At 43.2% G+C, this 20,041-nt stretch overlaps 1 protein-coding gene across 1 annotated transcript in view; it reads left to right on the forward strand.

Moving 5' to 3' along the window:
* Nucleotides 1–20,041, forward strand: part of LOC139479838 (AP-4 complex subunit epsilon-1-like) — a 104,224-nt gene that overhangs the window by 59,965 nt on the left and 24,218 nt on the right. Inside the window, exons 13-17 of the mRNA XM_071262731.1 lie at nt 373–482; nt 9,790–10,008; nt 14,373–14,459; nt 14,831–14,945; nt 19,400–19,538. Coding sequence (XP_071118832.1) covers nt 373–482; nt 9,790–10,008; nt 14,373–14,459; nt 14,831–14,945; nt 19,400–19,538 — 670 coding nt within the window. The remainder of the gene's footprint in view (nt 1–372; nt 483–9,789; nt 10,009–14,372; nt 14,460–14,830; nt 14,946–19,399; nt 19,539–20,041) is intronic.

Here is a 20,041-nt window from a genome sequence, read left to right on the forward strand (position 1 = left end):
GGGAGGCTTAGTTATGTGGAGGGAGGCTGAGTTGTGTGGAGGGAGGCTCAGTTGTGTGATGGGAGACTTAGTTGTGTGGAGGGAGGCCCAGTTGTGTGGAGGAAGGCCCAGTTGTGTGGCAGGAGGCTCAGTTGTGTGATAGGAGACTTAGTTGTGTGGAGGGAGGCCCAGTTGTGTGGTGGGAGTCTTAGTTGTGTGGCTGGAGGCTGTTTGTGGTGGGAGGCTTAGTTGTATGGAGGAAGGCTCTGTGTTGGGAGGCTTAGTTATGTGGAGGGAGGCTCAATTGTGTTGAAGGAGGCTCAGTTGTGTCGTTTGAGGCTCTCACTCTCTCATTCTGCAAAATAATAATAATTCTGCAAATCTATGTTTCAGAACTACATCTAAAGGAGAACAAAGAATTTGAGGAGTTTCTTGTCCAGAGTTACCTTCCTTGCTTGGAGAATGCCGAATGTCCGACAGCATTGTTGCACCTGGCTGTTTGGGTAGGAGATCAGTCATCTCTAACATTTATAGTTATATTGTATGGAGAGTCCAACAACCTTGTCAACCTGGCTGCTTGGGTAGGAGATCAGTCATCTCCAACATTTGTAGTTATATTGTATGGAGAGTCCAACAACCTTGTCAACCTGGCTGTTAGGGTAGGAAATGAGTCATCTCCAACATTTGTAGTTATATTGTATGGAGAGTCCAACAACCTTGTCAACCTGGCTGCTTGGGTAGGAGATCAGTCATCTCCAACATTTGTAGTTATATTGTATGGAGAGTCCAACAACCTTGTCAACCTGGCTGTTAGGGTAGGAGATCAGTCATCTCCAACATTTGTAGTTATATTGTATGGAGAGTCCAACAACCTTGTCAACCTGGCTGTTAGGGTAGGAGATCAGTCATCTCCAACATTTGTAGTTATATTGTATGGAGAGTCCAACAACCTTGTCAACCTGGCTGCTTGGGTAGGAGATCAGTCATCTCCAACATTTGTAGTTATATTGTATGGAGAGTCCAACAACCTTGTCAACCTGGCTGTTTGGGTAGGAAATCAGTCATCTCCAACATTTGTAGTTATATTGTATGGAGAGTCCAACAACCTTGTCAACCTGGCTGTTTGGGTAGGAGATCAGTCATCTCCAACATTTGTAGTTATATTGTATGGAGAGTCTAACTTTGCCTTGACAGGCGGTATAATGGGCCCAATTCTATCAATTGGCTGGTCATGTCATGCCCTGTGCATACACTATTTGATATTTAAAAATAAATTCATTCAAAATGTCTTATATATACATGTCTCAATCTATAAAACTTGCTTAGAGCCCTATGCCAAGAAGGCGGTGGCTCATGGGCCAATCTGGTGATTCTGACCTCCGAATTATGTACGTCTCCAATTAATTGTTATGGGCCGAACCAGCCTGACCCATAATTTGGTAGATAGTTATAGCTTTTCCCGTCAAATTTGCAGCTTGGAGATCCACTGCAGCATAAGACTGTCCTTGTTCACACTCCATGGTGGGTGGGGAAAAGGAGTGCAGAAGTATTTTCCTTCTGAGCATGGCTTCCCATCACCCTGGTTCAAAAAGACGACACATCAAATCAGATGAAACTACAATGCCCACTAGACCTGACTATTGGCCACGTATCTTGGAAATCAAAGCTTTAGACAAAGAATCAATCAAATTGAATCCATTTGCAATCTCCAAAGGTATCACTGGTATTAGAGGAGAGGTTACAAATGTTGACCAGCTTCATTTTGGCTCTCTCCTTGTAGAATGTACACAGAGACAACAATCTGTCAGTCTGCTCAAATTAAAATAGTTTGTCAATATCAAGGTTGTTGTCTCAGTGCACAAGACACTGAACTCAAGTAAGGGCATTGTCCGTCGCAGAGCATGCTGCCTGTCCGGCATTACCGAAGACGATATAACAGTCGGAACAACAGTCGGTCACAGCAGTCAAACGATTTTCTTTCAAGAATGATGTTGTGGTCGAACCATCCAACACCTACCTCTTTACTTTCGCCTGAACGACTATCCCCCAAGCCATTAAAGCTGGATATTGTAGCATTGAAGTGGAGGTGTATATCCCCAATCCACTCCAGTGCTACACCTGCCAAGCAGGGATAAAAGTCCTGCCATGCCACTGCTGTTTGTTACCGTAGCTGCGACAAACACCAGGCCACTGACTGCAGCAAGGATGTGAATTGTTCAAACTGTGGTGGGAACCACATGGCATCTTCTAGATCCTGTCTGTGGAAACATGAGTCCCAGATTATGAAAATAAAGACCGAACAAAATGTCTCATACACCTTCATCTGTGACTCCTTTGTCTGTGACACCTTCGTCTGTGACTCCATCTGTGACACCTTCATCTGTGACACCTTCATCTGTGACACCTTCGTCTGTGACTCCTTCGTCTGTGACACCTTCGTCTGTGTCACCATCGTCTGTGACAACTTCATCTGTGACACCTTCGTCTGTGACTCCTTCATCTGTGACACCTTCGTCTGTGACTCCATCTGTGACACCTTCATCTGTGACACCTTCATCTGTGACACCTTCGTCTGTGACACCTCCATCTGTGACTCCTTCGTCTGTGACACCTTCAAAAATTATTGAAACAAATGCAGCATAAAGAGCAGCTGCAAACACCACCACCACCAAAGGCCACCTCTCCTGATGAGGTACCAGCAGAGGTCGATAACTCCTGTGTTCCTCTGGACATGGAGGTAACCAAGAATCCACAACACAACACAACACAACACAACACAACACATAGATCGATATGATATCCGTCAGTACAGTTCTTGACACTCATTTTCCCCGGCTGGTGATAAAGCTGCAGGAGGTTCTTCTATCCTGGTGAAGCCTGGCTTAATCCATAGCCCTGTTCCATTCAACACTACTCTACAAGCTGTTGCTGTCTGTGTCACTTTCAACATGGTGTTTAAACTGTGTTCACTGTATCTTCCACCTTCCTCAGCTAACAGTCAATCAGATCTTCATACTTTGTACGATTAGCTCCCGAAGCTCTGTATTATCATTGGTGATTTAAAAGGTCATAATCCCCTATGGGGGAGTACTGATACAAATAATTAGGGAAAAGTCCTTGAAGATTTTATCTCAAACAATGCTTTATGCATCTTCAATGATGGTAATACCACCTATCTGCATCCTGCCACTGGCACATACTCTGCCCTTGACCTTTCTGACAGATTCAAATATTTTAAATGAATTTGAATGGTCGGTCCATGATGACCTTTGTGGAAGTGACCATTTTCCAACAATACTTAAAACTATTAATCCCACTGTGGTCTAGAAGTAGAGCGGAAGGTCCGGGGTTCGATCCCCTGACGCGTCATGCCAAAAGACGTTAAAAGATTGTACGTGTTGTTACCCTGACTGGCGCTCGGCATTAAGGGGCTTAAACAAGGACTGGTCGGCTTGGAGTCAGTATACTGTGTCTGAATGGGGTATTCATGTTAAACTGCGGGATGGTATCTCAGTGAGCTAGCACTATAAATCGGCATCAGTTCGGACTAGTTCAAGCAGCCACACACACACACTTGCATGCACATCGTTATATAAGTGCAATAATCTTGGCCGCGAAGTTAAACCCAATTTCACCTCAGCTACAACTATTTATCCGTTTGACAAACCACCTTCAACAGGGTGGAACTTTACAAAGGCCAATAGGTCTTTATTCCAAACACTATGTACTGAAAAACTAAAACCTGACAGTTTCAGGAATGTTCCTGATCCTATTCAATTTCTTTCAGATTTATTAAATGCTATTGGAGACAAAAGCATTCTTAATTCCTCTCCAAACCCTCATATATGTAATCCCATTATCATGTGATGATAATTGTAAACAAGCTAAAAAAAATAAATTTAGAAATATTTTAGTCGACATCCCATTGTCCACAACCTGAATCACATTAGGATCATGGGCAACATAGCGAGACTTACTTTTAAACATCAATTCAGGAGGAACTATGAATCCAAAATCAATTCCTGCACACCCATGTCCAAGGTTTTGGAACGTGATTCAAAAGATTATTAAAAAGAATTTTGAATAAAATTAATGAAATAAGTTACAAACAAGTCCAGATATACAAAGAACACTTTTTATAGCCAGACAGTGTAATTACATGAATAATTTGCGAACTTCAGTATGGATTTGTTGACATGGTATTTCCGGTTTTACGTGCTCACAGTAATGTCTTTCCATGGGGGGAAAAAAACCATCAAAACTCATTAATTCGTGTATAATGCGCACCCCCTTCTACACAGCTGTGGGTTTTTTTAAAAAGTGCACAATATACTCAAGAAAACACGGTAAGTGCAAAGGATCCAAATCTGGAGTTCACCATCTCAAAGATGGTCATACATTTTTGACAACTAAATCTGAAATTGACAACAAACTTGGTGACACTGCTGCAAATCATTCCTCATCATCCGACTATAACCCTCAATTTCAGACCTTTCAAAAAATGCAGGAAAAGAAAAACAGAAAGTTTAACTCTGATAATGGTGAGGACTATTATGAAACATTTTCACTCCACGAATTACATACTGCCCTAGGGCAATCTCATGACAGCATTACCCGACAATGTCCACTATCAGCTTCTAAAAACACTTGCCCGATTCATGTTTGGAAACTTTACTTAATACATTTAATGAAATATTGACAACCGGAAATGTCCCTCCTTTGTGGCACAATGCTGTTATCATACCTATACCAAAGCCTGGACGGGATCATGCAGATCCATCCAACTACCATCCAATATCATTAACGAGCTGTGTTTGTAAAACCATGGAGCACATGGTCAACAATCGATTAGTCTGGTACCTGGAATAACCTCCAGAGTGACATCCAGTGTGGTTTAAAAAAAAACAGAAGTACCATTGACGATTTGGTGCGTTTGGAATCATTTATTAAAAATTCCATTGTCAACAAACAACATACTCTATCAATCTTTTTCGACCTAGAGAAGGCATATGATACAACGTGGAAACATGGTATTTTAAAAAAATTGTGTGAATTTGGATTAAAGGGCAGAATACCTCAGATCATATGTCAATTTTTAGCAGACAACTTCAAGTACGGGTGGGCTCTACCCTCTCTGATCATTTCGATCAAGATCAGGGCATCCCTCAAGACAGCATACTAATATATGTCACACTTTCAGCATCAAAATTAATAGTCTTACTGAAGTATGAAAAAATAGTGGTTCACAGTTCACTGTTTGTGGACGATTTCAACATTTCTTGTTGTGGTAAGAAGATGAATACAATAGAAAGACAGTTACAGCTCTGGGAATGAGGCACGTTATTCCCCGTTAAATAAACAACAAGTCAAAAATATCATGTCGGGCATTTTAATTAAACAGAAACAGAAGACAGAAACACAAACCTTCATTGCCACACTAACTAAATCGCCTCAAAATGTAATGTTTCTATATATTCATCAAAAGTGAATAATTGACCACTTTCTGTTATAAAGTGGATAATGGAAGTTAATTCTAGTATTAGCAGTGGCAATCTCCTGACTGGAGCTCTGAGGACGTCTTCGTCCCACAATGAATCAATGTCAACTTCCACATGTTACCCCGTTCAACGTAGTGGTCCGTCTCATCAGCATGACACGCACGAGATTTACCACAAAAAAGAACATGCGCAACAGGTGCGTTTGGGCGAGCACTTCCATATTAATCAAGTGTATTTGGACGAGCTATACCAACCCAACCAAGAACAACTGTTTCCTTCTGTTCAAGCTTTGTCCTAACAAAATTAAAAAATGGGCCAACAAAAATGGCTTAAAATTTTCTAAAAGCAAGACAAACTGTATTCACTTTCGTCATAAATATATACTCACACGCAAAAGAAACGCAAGTAAAGACAAGAAATACTAATAGGGCAAGATTGACAAAAATTTGACTGAAGACAGTTTACTGGATTAAAAAGGCAGATGACATAATTGTTTTCTTCAAATGTTAAGGGCTTACACAGTTTCGGGCCAATACCCAAAAGGTCAGTCAATACCTGGTGTGACCCCCATTAGCATTGACCACTGCCACACATCTCCTGTACATTGAGTGGATTAGACGATTTGTGAAGGCCCTAGGGATCCTCCTGCACACACCCAGAGCAGCTGTGGGTAGTTCAGCGGCAGTTGTAGGGACTGGGCGCACATTGTGACGCCTTTGAACCTCATCCCACAAGTTTTCTATGGGGTTCAGATCAGGGCTGAGGGCTGGCCACGGTAGAGCACAGATGTTGTGTTGTTGCAGAAAGGCCATGGTAGCTCTGGCAACATGGGGACGAGCGTTGTCCTACTGGAAAATGTGTTGTTGATATTGTGCAAAAAATGGAACAACGTGGGGTCTGATCACTTGGTCGATATACCGCTGAGCAGTGACACAGTGTCACAAAAGCGACTTTCATCAGAGAAGACACGCCTCTACTCACGATGACGCCAATTGCGATGACCCTGTGCCCACCGAAGTCATGCTTGTCGATGCAGTGGTTGGAGAACAGGACGACGTGCTGGTCGGCGACATCTGAGGTTGTTGGAACGAAGAGGTCGCATCACAGTGTCCCGGCTAATGTGTCGATTATGTGTTCCTATGGTCTGTCGAGCACTTTTACTTGCAGTTAGGAATGGATGTCGCTGGTGTTGACGGGTCATCTGTCGATCTTGTCGAGGTGTGGTAACCCTAGGACGGCCGCTCCGAGGAAGGTCATCTGTGGTCAGTGTAGCATTGTATCGATGCAGGAGACGGTAAATTGTGGTTATGTTAATGTTGAAATGACTGGCAACATTTTGGACAGACTCTCCAGTTTCCAAACTTCCGATAGCCTGGTTTCTCTGAATTTGAGTTAGGCGTGGCATTGTTGACCAAGGAGTGGTAGGCCCAAGAATTGGCCATAGTTTTATACCCACTACAGTTTGTGACAGTTCGTGCATTTTCGAGTTGGGTGCATGATACCCACATATTCTTTAAAATTTGCGTTTTAGCGATTTGTTTTTTATGTTACGTTTTTACTCGGGGCTTCCAAAATGCAACCAAAAATATTGATGACACCATCAGGCTTCACTAGTACTACATGCTAAAACTCGTATCAATTTATGGTTCCATGTTTGATACCTATTTGCTTAAAACCACTTGCATTTCTTTTGCGTGTAAGTATATTTCTCACAAGGATCCAGATTTATTTTTAGATTGTACTCCAATCAAGGTAGTAGAGGAGGCTGGGCCTCATATTTGACAGTCATCTCACAATCTTACCACACATCAAATATCTAAAGGCAAAGTGCCTGAAGGCCCTCGACTTGTTAAAAGTTGTTTAAAATTCCGAGTGGGGAGGGGATCAGACAACCCTTTTTCACTTGTACTGATCGTTAATAAGCTCCAAACTAGACTATGGTTCCATTAAAAAGCAATTTAGAAAATAATTCACAATACACCATCTAAAGCTCTGTCTTGCAGCTTTTAGGACCTCTCCCGAGGACAGTTTGTATAAGGAGGATGATGAACCTTCTCTTGAACAGTGAATAAATCAAATCCAGCACACATTTGCGTTTTTTCACCTCAATATGAAAACCAGTTTCTGAATTTGTCCAACTTGGTTCCACCACTTGAAATAAAACTTCAACCACACATCACTGCAGCTGAAATAGATCTAAATACTGTAAATCCTGAAATTAATGCGAGTGTGAGTTAAATGCGAAAAATGCGAATGTTCTTTGCTTGCATTATTAAACACTGCATTTATATCAATAATAAGACATATTGAATAACAGATATACCAACTTAGACATACGCTGAAAACAAACAACTATGTATGCCATGTCACTGGTTTTTTAGCGGCACATGTAAGAAGTATATAAACAATGTCATTCAAACACTAATTACATCCTGTGAATTGTCACTTCTGGGGTCAAGACAAGAGTTCTACTCACTTATGTCATCACTGATCACACCTGCAAGTCCAGACAGACACCACCCACGCAATACCGTGTCTTTGTTCTTTGCGACTGCATCAAAGGCCAACACGATCCAGCACGCTGTGTTGTTTTAGCGGAAGTACCGTTCTAAGTGCTAATAAGCAGTGCTATTTTGTGTGTGATTGGATCAATGAAAGGTTGGATTAAGGTGAGGATTCTCCTGCAAACATGACAGAGGACATTTTCTTTATATATAAATCCACTGATGCTTGAGAGGAGGGGGTATCGCATTCATATTGAATCGCATTTTTGGCTATGGGCCATTAATTTCCCGATTTCCAGTATTATATCACCCTTCCCACTTCTGTCTTCTCACCCTGGCAGATGGTGAAGCCAGAAGTAGACCTCACTCTATCTCAGCTAAAAAAGTGTGAAACAAATCCTTTTGTATATCAACAATCATATAACCAATTATGATCAAAATATAATTCTCACAAATCCATTTTTACAGACGGGTCCAAGGATGGCTGCAAGTGCCACCATCATTGGATCCAGAACTGTCTCCTCAAGAATCCCAAATAATAGTTCAATCTTCACTGCTAAGGCCAAAGCTATCTTAACAGCTTTGACTTATGTTAAACATCAAAAACAATCTAAAATTTCATCATCTTCTCTGACTCGTTGTCTTGCCTTCAGGCACTTAAAAGTGTCTCATCATATCACCCTATTATCCTAGACATTTTAGAACTATAAAGTGATCTTTCTACTGGCCAATGTGACATCGTCTTTGCTGGCTGCCGATTACATGTAGGCATAACAGGTAACCTGAAAGCTGATGCTGCAGCTGGGGCAGCTCTTGACAAACCGTTTTCTCCACTACTGATCCCGGACAGCGATTTCAGACCAACTATCAAAAGTTATACTCGGGATCTTATACAAAAAAGGTGGGACACCCAGTTAGGAATCAATAACCTTCATGAATTTAATCCAACAATCGGTCATGCCTACTTGGGTTGTCAGTCAAGACATGACAAGGTCTTTTTTGACGAGGTCATTTAATGAAGATTGGTCACAGTCTGTTTATCCATAAATATATGCTTAAGACTGATGAGGACGAACCTCCTAAGTGTTTCCCTTGTGATGAAAGGTTCACCATCAAGCATATATTGCTTAACCATGTGGACTTTGCAGTCACAATGGATTAACATTGTCAAACAGTGAATCTGAAAGATCTTTTTTCCCGCGTAAGCAGGCATCAAATTCTCAGCTACTTTTAAAATATGTATGTGAATAATTAATTGCTTGTTTTTAAATTTAGTGTGATGCTATTATCAACTGACATTATTAAAGGCTCTGTCCAGGAGGTTAAAGTACCGTAAGATAATTGTCCCCCCATCTGTGTAACACGTAATTCCTATCACAGTCAATGTAACTACCATCAACCAGTATGATCCCCAGCAAGGTGGCGTAGCGAAATAGAGAGGATCACTGTAAGTAGGTCAGGTTGGTAAAGGTCAGGCTGGTAAAGGTCAGGTTGGTAAAGGTCAGGTTGGTAAGAGGGGATCACGGTAAGTCAAGGTCAAGTTGGTAAAGGTCAGGTTTGTAAAAGGGGATCACCGTAAGTCAAGGTCAAGTTGGTAAAGGTCAGATTGACAAGTGGGGATCACCATAAGCCATTTTGGTTAGAGTCAGGTTCGTAAGGGTCTGGTTGGTATTTACTGCTTTAGTTTGCAGTTAAAAAATTAATTCTTCAACTCTAAGTTTATGAGAAAATAATAAGTCTTTATGGGGAAGTTGTACGTCTTTTACACAGAAATAACAACCCCCGTCTAAGGTGGACAAATGTTGCAGGTGCTGGGTGAGATGAGGATGGGACTTGGGACCCAGAAACCATCGCGAGTCCTGGCTGCCCTGTGTAGCCCCCTCCCCCGGGCGGCTGACGCCCACTTACACGGGCTGGTCTTCTCCTCCCTCATCAACCTGGTGGTCAAGGGTGTGATGGATGCCGGCGCAGTGAGGGACTGGTTCGGCTTCAACAAATACACCTTCACTCAGCCACAGCTTCAGCAGGTCAGTGGTATATTGCTGCCACGTGGTACTAGCGTATATAATGCTGCCATATGGTGCCGGTGTATGTGATGCTGCCACGTGGTACTGGTGTATGTGAGGCTGCCATGTGGTACTGGTGTATGTGAGGCTGCCATGTGGTACTGGTGTATGTGAGGCTGCCATGTGGTACTGGTGTATGTGACGCTGCCACGTAGTACTGGTGTATGTGATGCTGCCACGTTGTACTGGTGTATGTGATGCTGCCACGTGGTACTGGTGTATGTGAGGCTGCCATGTGGTACTGGTGTATGTGAGGCTGCCACGTGGTACTGGTGTATGTGAGGCTGCCATGTGGTACTGGTGTATGTGAGGCTGCCATGTGGTACTGGTGTATGTGAGGCTGACACATGGTACTGGTGTATGTGAGGCTGCCATGTGGTACTGGTGTATGTGAGGCTGCCACATAGTACTGGTGTATGTGATGCTGCCACGTGGTACTTGTGTATGTGAGGCTGCCATGTGGTACTGGTGTATGTGAGGCTGCCATGTGGTACTGGTATATATATTCCTGCCACATGGAACTGGTGTATGTGACACTGCCATGTGGTACTGGTGTATGGTGAGGCTGCCACATGATACTGGTATGTGTGACGCTGCCACGTGGTACTGGTGTATGTGAGGCTGCCACGTAGTACTGGGGTGTGTTTGTGACGCTGCTAAGTCGTACTGGTGTGTGTGACGCTGCCACATGGTACTGGTGTATGTGAGGCTGCCACGTAGTACTGGTGTGTGTGACGCTGCCTCGTGGTACTGGTGTATGTGACGCTGCCAAGTCGTCTTGGTGTATGTGAGGCTGCCACGTGATACTGGTGTGTGTGACGCTGCCACGTAGTACTGGTGTATGTGACGCTGCCAAGTCGTCCTGGTGTATGTGAGGCTGCCACGTAGTACTGGTGTGTGTCACGCTGCCCCGTAGTACTGGTGTATGTGACGCTGCCAAGTCGTACTGGTGTATGTGAGGCTGCCACGTAGTACTGGTGTGTGTCACGCTGCCACATAGTACTGGTGTATGTGACGCTGCCAAGTGGTACTGGTGTATGTGACGCTGCCAAGTGGTACTGGTGTGTGTGACGCTGCCACGTGGTACTGGTGTGTGTGACGCTTCCATATGGTACTGGTGTATATATTCCTGCCAAGTGGTGGTACTGGTGTATGTGACACTGTCACGTAGTACTGGTGTAAGTGAGGCTGCCACATAGTACTGGTGTATATAATGCTGGCATGTGATACTGGTGTATGTGACGCTGCCAAGTGGTACTGGTGTCTATAATGCTGCCACATAGTACTGGCGTATGTATTCCTGCCAAGTGGTACTGGTGTATGTGAGGCAGCCACATAGTACTGGCGTATATATACCTGCCACATAGTACTGGCGTATATATACCTGTCACGTAGTACTGGTGTATATATTCCTGCCAAGTGGTACTGGTGTATGTGAGGCTGCCACATATTACTGGCGTATATATACCTGCCACATGGTACTGGTGTATGTGAGGCTGCCACATATTACTGGTGTATATATACCTGCCATGTGGTACTGGTGTATGTGAGGCTGCCACATATTACTGGTGTATATATACCTGCCATGTGGTACTGGTGTATGTGAGGCAGCCACGTGGTACTGGTGTATGTGAGGCAGCCACATGGTACTGGTGTATATATACCTGCCATGTGGTACTGGAGTATGTGAGGCAGCCACGTGGTACTGGTGTATGTGAGGCAGCCACATGGTACTGGTGTATATATACCTGCCATGTGGTACTGGTGTATATGAGGCAGCCACGTGGTACTGGTGTATGTGAGGCAGCCACATGGTACTGGTGTATGTGAGGCAGCCACGTGGTACTGGTGTATGTGAGGCAGCCACGTAGTACTGGTGTATGTGAGGCAGCCACGTGGTACTGGTGTATGTGAGGCAGCCACATGGTACTGGTGTATATATACCTGCCATGTGGTACTGGTGTATGTGAGGCAGCCACATGGTACTGGTGTATATATACCTGCCATGTGGTACTGGAGTATGTGAGGCAGCCACGTGGTACTGGTGTATGTGAGGCAGCCACATGGTACTGGTGTATATATACCTGCCATGTGGTACTGGTGTATATGAGGCAGCCACGTGGTACTGGTGTATGTGAGGCAGCCACATGGTACTGGTGTATGTGAGGCAGCCACGTGGTACTGGTGTATGTGAGGCAGCCACGTAGTACTGGTGTATGTGAGGCAGCCACGTAGTACTGGTGTATGTGAGGCAGCCACATGGTACTGGTGTATATATACCTGCCATGTGGTACTGGTGTATGTGAGGCAGCCACATGGTACTGGTGTATATATACCTGCCATGTGGTACTGGAGTATGTGAGGCAGCCACGTGGTACTGGTGTATGTGAGGCAGCCACATGGTACTGGTGTATATATACCTGCCATGTGGTACTGGTGTATATGAGGCAGCCACGTGGTACTGGTGTATGTGAGGCAGCCACATGGTACTGGTGTATGTGAGGCAGCCACGTGGTACTGGTGTATGGTGAGGCAGCCACGTAGTACTGGTGTATGTGAGGCAGCCACGTAGTACTGGTGTATGTGAGGCAGCCACATGGTACTGGTGTATGTGAGGCAGCCACGTGGTACTGGTGTATGTGAGGCAGCCACGTGGTACTGGTGTATATATTCCTGCCACGTGGTACTGGTGTATGTGAGGCAGCCACATGGTACTGGTGTATATATTCCTGCCACGTGGTACTGGTGTATGTGAGGCAGCCACGTGGTACTGGTGTATATATTCCTGCCACGTGGTACTGGTGTATGTGAGGCAGCCACGTGGTACTGGTGTATGTGAGGCAGCCACGTGGTACTGGTGTATGTGAGGCAGCCACATGGTACCGGTGTATAAATATACCTGCCATGTAGTACTGGTGTATGTGATGTTGCCTATAGTACTTATGTATATGATGTTGCCACGTACTACTGACATAAATATAATGTTGCCACATAGTATTGGCTATGGCTGGGACGATATACCAACTGCGCAATTTGATACTTATCATGATACCTTGCCAGATACCTGGCACAGTAACAATGTACATTTGGCAGTGTAAAGTATGGCACAATGGATGATTCAAGTGGGATTCAAGCAATGACTATGAGTCCGGATAAGGTTTGTATTTTTTAGGATATTTATCTGTACTTATCCCGACTCATACACTATAGCGACCACCCAGCCATCCCTGCTTCCAGTATGCGTGTTTCGACCGTAAGGGTAAGTGAAATGAGAGAGTGACGAGTGTACCGGCTTGGAGGCTGAGGGGTGTGTTCAGGTGCGATGTTTTTCTCTGTTCTTGGGAACACAGTACAACAGTTTCTACTACTTTTTCAGAATGAGATGAGATATGCAAAAAGTATGACTCAAGATAACTATAAATGATATTTTTACCTTAATAGTACATGTTGCCACATTGTACTGGTGTATATATAATGTTTGCCACATAGTACTGGTGTATATATAATGTTGCCACATTGTACTGGTGTATATATAATGTTGCCACATAGTACTGGTGTATATATAATGTTGCCACATAGTACTGGTGTATATGTAATGTTGCCACATAGTACTGGTGTATATATAATGTTGCCACATAGTACTGGTGTATATATACTGTTGCCACATAGAACTGGTGTATATATAATGTTGCCACATAGTACTGGTGTATATATACTGTTGCCACATTGTACTGGTGTATATATAATGTTGCCACATAGTACTGGTGTATATATAATGTTGCCACATAGTACTGGTGTATATATACTGTTGCCACATAGAACTGGTGTATATATAATGTTGCCACATTGTACTGGTGTATATATACTGTTGCCACATTGTACTGGTGTATATATCATGTTGCCACATAGTACTGGTGTATATATAATGTTGCCACATAGTACTGGTGTAGATATAATGTTGCCACATTGTACTGGTGTTTATATTTTGTTGCCACATAGTACTGGTGTATATATAATGTTGCCACATAGTATGGTTGTATATATAATGTTGCCACATAGTACTGGTGTATATATAATGTTGCCTCATTGTACTGGTGTATATATAATGTTTGCCACATTGTACTGGTGTATATATTATGTTGCCGCATAGTACTGGTGTATATATAATGTTGCCACATTGTACTGGTGTATATATCATGTTGCCACATAGTACGGGTGTATATATAATGTTGCCACATAGTACTGGTGTATATATAATGTTGCCACATTGTACTGGGTTTTACAATTAAGGACGTTACTACTGACACATCTTTTTCTGACTGCAGAAGTTCCAAGAAGTGCAGGTCCTTGTAGCACAACCAGAGAAGTCAAGAAAACTCTGCATCTCCCAAAATGGAGGGAGGGTGAAAAAGGTATATGTGAAGCCATGCATCATCATCTGTATTCCTTTAAACAAATACAGCGGCTATGCAGTGCAGTAGTGACATGTGTATATTCCTGCAGAGGAGTCATATGTATGGAAAGGTGGTTGTGCAACACTACAGAGTAGTTGTATGAGAGCATAGGCAAGGCTGACTCAGTAACTCATGTGCCGTGATAGACTGGTTAGCACCGAGGAACGCCTGACTCACAGACTCATGTGCTGTGATAGACTGGCATACCGGTTAGAGCAGAGGAACGCCTCACTCACAGACTCATGTGCTGTGATAGACTGGCATACTGGTTAGAGCAGAGGAACGCCTGACTCACAGACTCATGTGTTATTTTATATGCTATGTTCCAGTTGGACTTTACGCTGTCATTCCTTGATGACTATGTCTGTGCGTCCCTGGAGTCCAATGACGCCTCACCCTACAAGCCTCTAGGGGTCCGCATGACGACTTCCAGACCGACTGAAGGTAGGATTAAAGGCCCGCATGACGACTTCCAGACCAACTGAAGGTCAGATTAAAGGTCCGCATGACGACTTCCAGACCCACTAAAGGACAGATTAAAGGTCTGCATGACGACTTCCAGACCCACTAAAGGTCAGATTAAAGGTCCGCATGACGACTTCCAGACCTACTGAAGGTAAGATTAAGGGTCCACACGGTGACTTCCAGACCCACTGAAGGTCAGATTCAGGGTCTGCATGACAACTTCCAGACCGACTGAAGGTCAGATTAAAGGTCCGCATGACCACTTCCAGACCGACTGAAGGGAAGATTAACGGCCCGCATGACGACCTCCAAACCGACTGAAGGTCAGATTAAAGGTCCTAATGACGACTTCAAAACCTACTGAAGGTAAGACTAAGGTTCTGCATGACGACGTCCAGACCCGCTAAAGGTCAGATTAAGGGTCCGCGTGACGACTTCGAGACCTACTGAAGGTAAGACTAAGGGTCCGCATGACGACTTCCAGACCTACTGAAGGTCAAATTAAAGGGGCACTGATCTAAAGCAATTCCCAGGGACTGGTTGTTGCCTTTGTTATTGTTTTTTCCCGTGAGTACCCGGATGATCCAGTAGAAACCTAGACTAGTTCGCAACCTGTGCTGCCCAATTCTTAAGCGCATTTGTCACTTTTATTGATAGTATAAAGGCGTATGGTCACATTGATGAACAAAATGAAATACAGTTTTGGAAATAATAAGGAAAGGTAGGTATCTTTGTGGGTAGCATCGGTAATGGTGACAAAGTTTTGATAAGTCACTTGCTTGGTAATTGTGCGATTTTCGTTTATACTATGTTGACTTGCAACACAAAGTAAATATTTCTCCTGAGCATTTCTTATTTTATCCTGTTTATATTTTTACAGTCAAAATGTGCAAAATTTTCACTTCGGAAATTTATTAAACGCCTGAATATTCAGTAATTTTACAAATTGACTGAAAAACATGTCCATCTGTATTATTATGACAACAAATTCCAAACATTTTTATGTTTAATATCATCACCAAGAGACTGAAAATGTTACGATGAAAAGTCCATTTCTATATTGTTTGGCTTCTAATCCTTCATAATAATTTATTGTGATGTTTTTAGGCCCTATTGATCGTCTTAATCAATTTTGGTCAATCTGTTAAAGAAATGGACAGATTTTTCAGTCAAAATGACTAAAATATTTACACATTTTATAAATTGCCTGAGAGAATCACATTTTACAAATTGACTTTAATATGCAAAGGAAAAGACTTATGAAAACAACGTCTATCGCGCATCGAAGAATTTCCAAACCAAGACGTAGAGGAACAAGAATGAATCTGTCCAATGCTACTGCAAATGAAGGAAAACAATGTGAAAATCATAATTACAACCTACCAAATTTATGTGTATAGTTTTAGGCAGCTTCCTTGTTTGAGGAATGTATTTGTGAATATCCACACAAAGGAACAATATCCCAAACGTCTGCAGCTGTACAAAGAAACATATTCGATGTCACGTGTCTCTGTAACAATCAAATATTTTAAAATATATATATCGTTTCGGGATATTATAACCCGTGTTCGTTTCTCAACTGATCACTTAGATTGTTTCAGGTGTTTCACATAGGTGTAATGTCTCAAAGGTCGGCTGAGAAAGCCCATATGACAACTATTTTCATAACGTCCACGGTTCCTAAAATAATCCATTGAGTTAGATAACAATGAGCAATTAATCAACGTATTATCGGTTAACCCTTTACAAAGTATGTTGTTTTTACATCGGCACTTCACGCAAGGATATGAGTGTATGCCCTTTGTTTTTGTAAACCTAGACATGTAAAAACTCACTTTTGATATATCCACCTTGCAAGATAACAGTGATTAATCAATCAATGTATTTTCTGTTAATCCTTTGATGACTACAAACGATCCTCTGATTTACCAAAAAAAGTAAATCAGCTGATCATTCATCACTTGCTGGGCTGCCACGTGCATATTACATAACACACATTTCACCTCACTTCAAACCTGGATTTAGATTGAATAATTACCCCAGACACAATAAATGCCAAATTGGAACCTTCGTCAGGTATTCGGAGTGGTGCTACCACTAATTATACCTGTAATAAATTCATTAACTGAGCTTCAAGTGAATCAAGACAAATACACAAGTGTAGGGTTATACCAGAAAACGTGGATGACAACAAGGGAGTAGTAATCGTATTATCGACGCAATCCGAAATCTGAAAATGCTTTCACTGCATGGATACTTTTATTTAAACTTTAACAATCAGGGGTATTTCCAAATGACGACAACAAATGAGCCCCAGCGTTCTTTTTGTCTGTTTGTTTAGGCTGAAGGAATTAATTAACATGCTCCCTTTGTCGAAATGTTTATAGATCACAGTTAACCAATCAGTGTTCAAAAATGGGTAAAACTAATATTGCCTCCAAATTTATTTAGCTGTCCTTGCAGACGGTAGCCTAGTCTCTGGTCATGCTCAGTTGCGTTGCATATCATCCGGGTAGTCACAGGGAAAAAACAATAACAAAGGCAACAACCAGTCCCGGGGAATTGCTTTAGATCAATGCCCAGACCTACTGAAGGTAAGACGAAGGGTCCGCATGACGACTTCCAGACCTACTGAGGGTCAGATTAAAGGTCTGCATGACGACTTCCAGACCTACTGAGGGTCAGATTAAAGGTCTGCATGACGACTTCCAGACCTACTGAAGGTCAGATTAAAGGTCTGCATGATGACTTCCAGACCTACTGAGGGTCAGATTAAAGGTCAGCATGATGACTTCCAGACCTACTGAGGGTCAGATTAAAGGTCTGCATGACGACTTCCAGACCTACTGAAGGTAAGACGAAGGGTCCGCATGACAACTTCCAGACCTACTGAAGGAAAGACGAAGGGTCCGCATGACGACTTCCAGACCTACTGAGGGTCAGATTAAAGGTGTGCATGATGACTTCCAGACCTACTGAAGGTAAGACGAAGGGTCCGCATGACAACTTCCAGACCTACTGAAGGTCAGATTAAAGGTCTGCATGACGACTTCCAGACCTACTGAAGGTAAGACGAAGGGTCCACATGAAGACTTCCAGACCTACTGAAGGTAAGACGAAGGGTCCGCATGACGACTTCCAGACCTACTGAGGGTCAGATTAAAGGTCTGAATGACGACTTCCAGACCTACTGAAGGTAAGACGAAGGGTCCACATGACGACTTCCAGACCTACCAAGGGTCAGATTAAAGGTCTGCATGATGACTTCCAGACCTACTGAAGGTAAGATGAAGGGTCCGCGTGATGACTTCCAGACCTACTGAAGGTCAGATTAAAGGTCTGCATGACGACTTCCAGACCTACTGAGGGTCAGATTAAAGGTGTGCATGACGACTTCCAGACCTACTGAAGGTAAGACGAAGGGTCCACATGACGACTTCCAGACCTACTGAGGGTCAGATTAAAGGTCTGAATGACGACTTCCAGACCTACTGAAGGTAAGACGAAGGGTCCACATGACGACTTCCAGACCTACTGAGGGTCAGATTAAAGGTCTGAATGACGACTTCCAGACCTACTGAAGGTAAGACGAAGGGTCCACATGACGACTTCCAGACCTACTGAGGGTCAGATTAAAGGTCTGCATGACGACTTCCAGACCTACTGAAGGTAAGACGAAGGGTCCGCATGACGACTTCCAGACCTACTGAGGGTCAGATTAAAGGTCTGCATGACGACTTCGAGACCTACTGAAGGTAAGACGAAGGGTCCGCATGACGACTTCCAGACCTACTGAGGGTCAGATTAAAGGTCTGCATGACGACTACCAGACCTACTGAAGGTAAGATGAAGGGTCCGCATGACGACTTCCAGACCTACTGAGGGTCAGATTAAAGGTGTGCATGACGACTTCCAGACCTACTGAAGGTAAGACGAAGGGTCCACATGACGACTTCCAGACCTACTGAGGGTCAGATTAAAGGTCTGCATGACGACTTCCAGACCTACTAAAGGTAAGACGAAGGGTCCGCATGACGACTTCCAGACCTACTGAGGGTCAGATTAAAGGTCTGCATGACGACTTCCAGACCTACTGAAGGTAAGACGAAGGGTCCGCATGACGACTTCCAGACCTACTGAGGGTCAGATTAAAGGTCAGCAGGTGCAGCCCTGACAGGGATCCTAATGGGACTGACAGGTCAGAGCTAAAGCCCTGATGTCTGTGCTTTGATATGACTTGGTTGATAATGTGTCATGGCATGTATTGTTGCTCATAATATCAATCACTGTATTGTCTTTTCAAGACTCAATTGTATCCTGGCCACCGTCATATCTGGCTGGAATATTGCTGAGTGCAGTGTTCCGCAAAAAAACAAATCATGGGTATCAGTAGGACGTGGACTGTATTTAGGAATTTTTTGCTTCTCTGCCAGATGCTACCTCCGATTCAGAAGAAGGGTACAGCGCCCTCTACCATGGGATTATCTCCCCTGCCAAGTATGACTCCCCCAGGTCTTCACAGAGGGAAGACAGCTTCACTTACAATCTGTCAGAGGGATCGGAGAAAACAGGGTGAGAGACAGCAGGACCACGCAAGTTCACTGATGCCGGCCCCAGGGTCACGATCCACAAATCAAAGATAGTGCTGTGACTACCATAACTCCCATTATATAGCACAGTCTTCCAGTTGTAACTCCCATTATATAACTTAGTCTTCCAGTCATAACTCCCATTATATAACATAGTCTTCCAGTTGTAACTCCCATTATATAACATAGTCTTCCAGTGGTAACTCCCTTTATATAACATAGTCTTCCAGTTGTAACTCCCATTATAGAACATAGTCTTCCAGTCATAATTCCCTTTATATAACATAGTCTTCTAGTCATAACTCCCATTTTATAACATAGTCTTCCAGTCATAACTCCCATTATATAACATAGTCTTCCAGTGGTAACTCCCTTTATATAACACAGTCTTCCCGTCATAACTCCCTTTATATAACATAGTCTTCCCGTCATAACTCCCTTTATATAACATAGTCTTCCTGTGGTAACTCCCATTATATAACATAG

This window comes from Haliotis cracherodii, unplaced genomic scaffold (genome assembly GCF_022045235.1).
Source record: "Haliotis cracherodii isolate W230 unplaced genomic scaffold, xgHalCrac1.p SCAF_4, whole genome shotgun sequence".
NCBI classification, from domain to species: Eukaryota; Metazoa; Mollusca; class Gastropoda; order Lepetellida; family Haliotidae; genus Haliotis; species Haliotis cracherodii.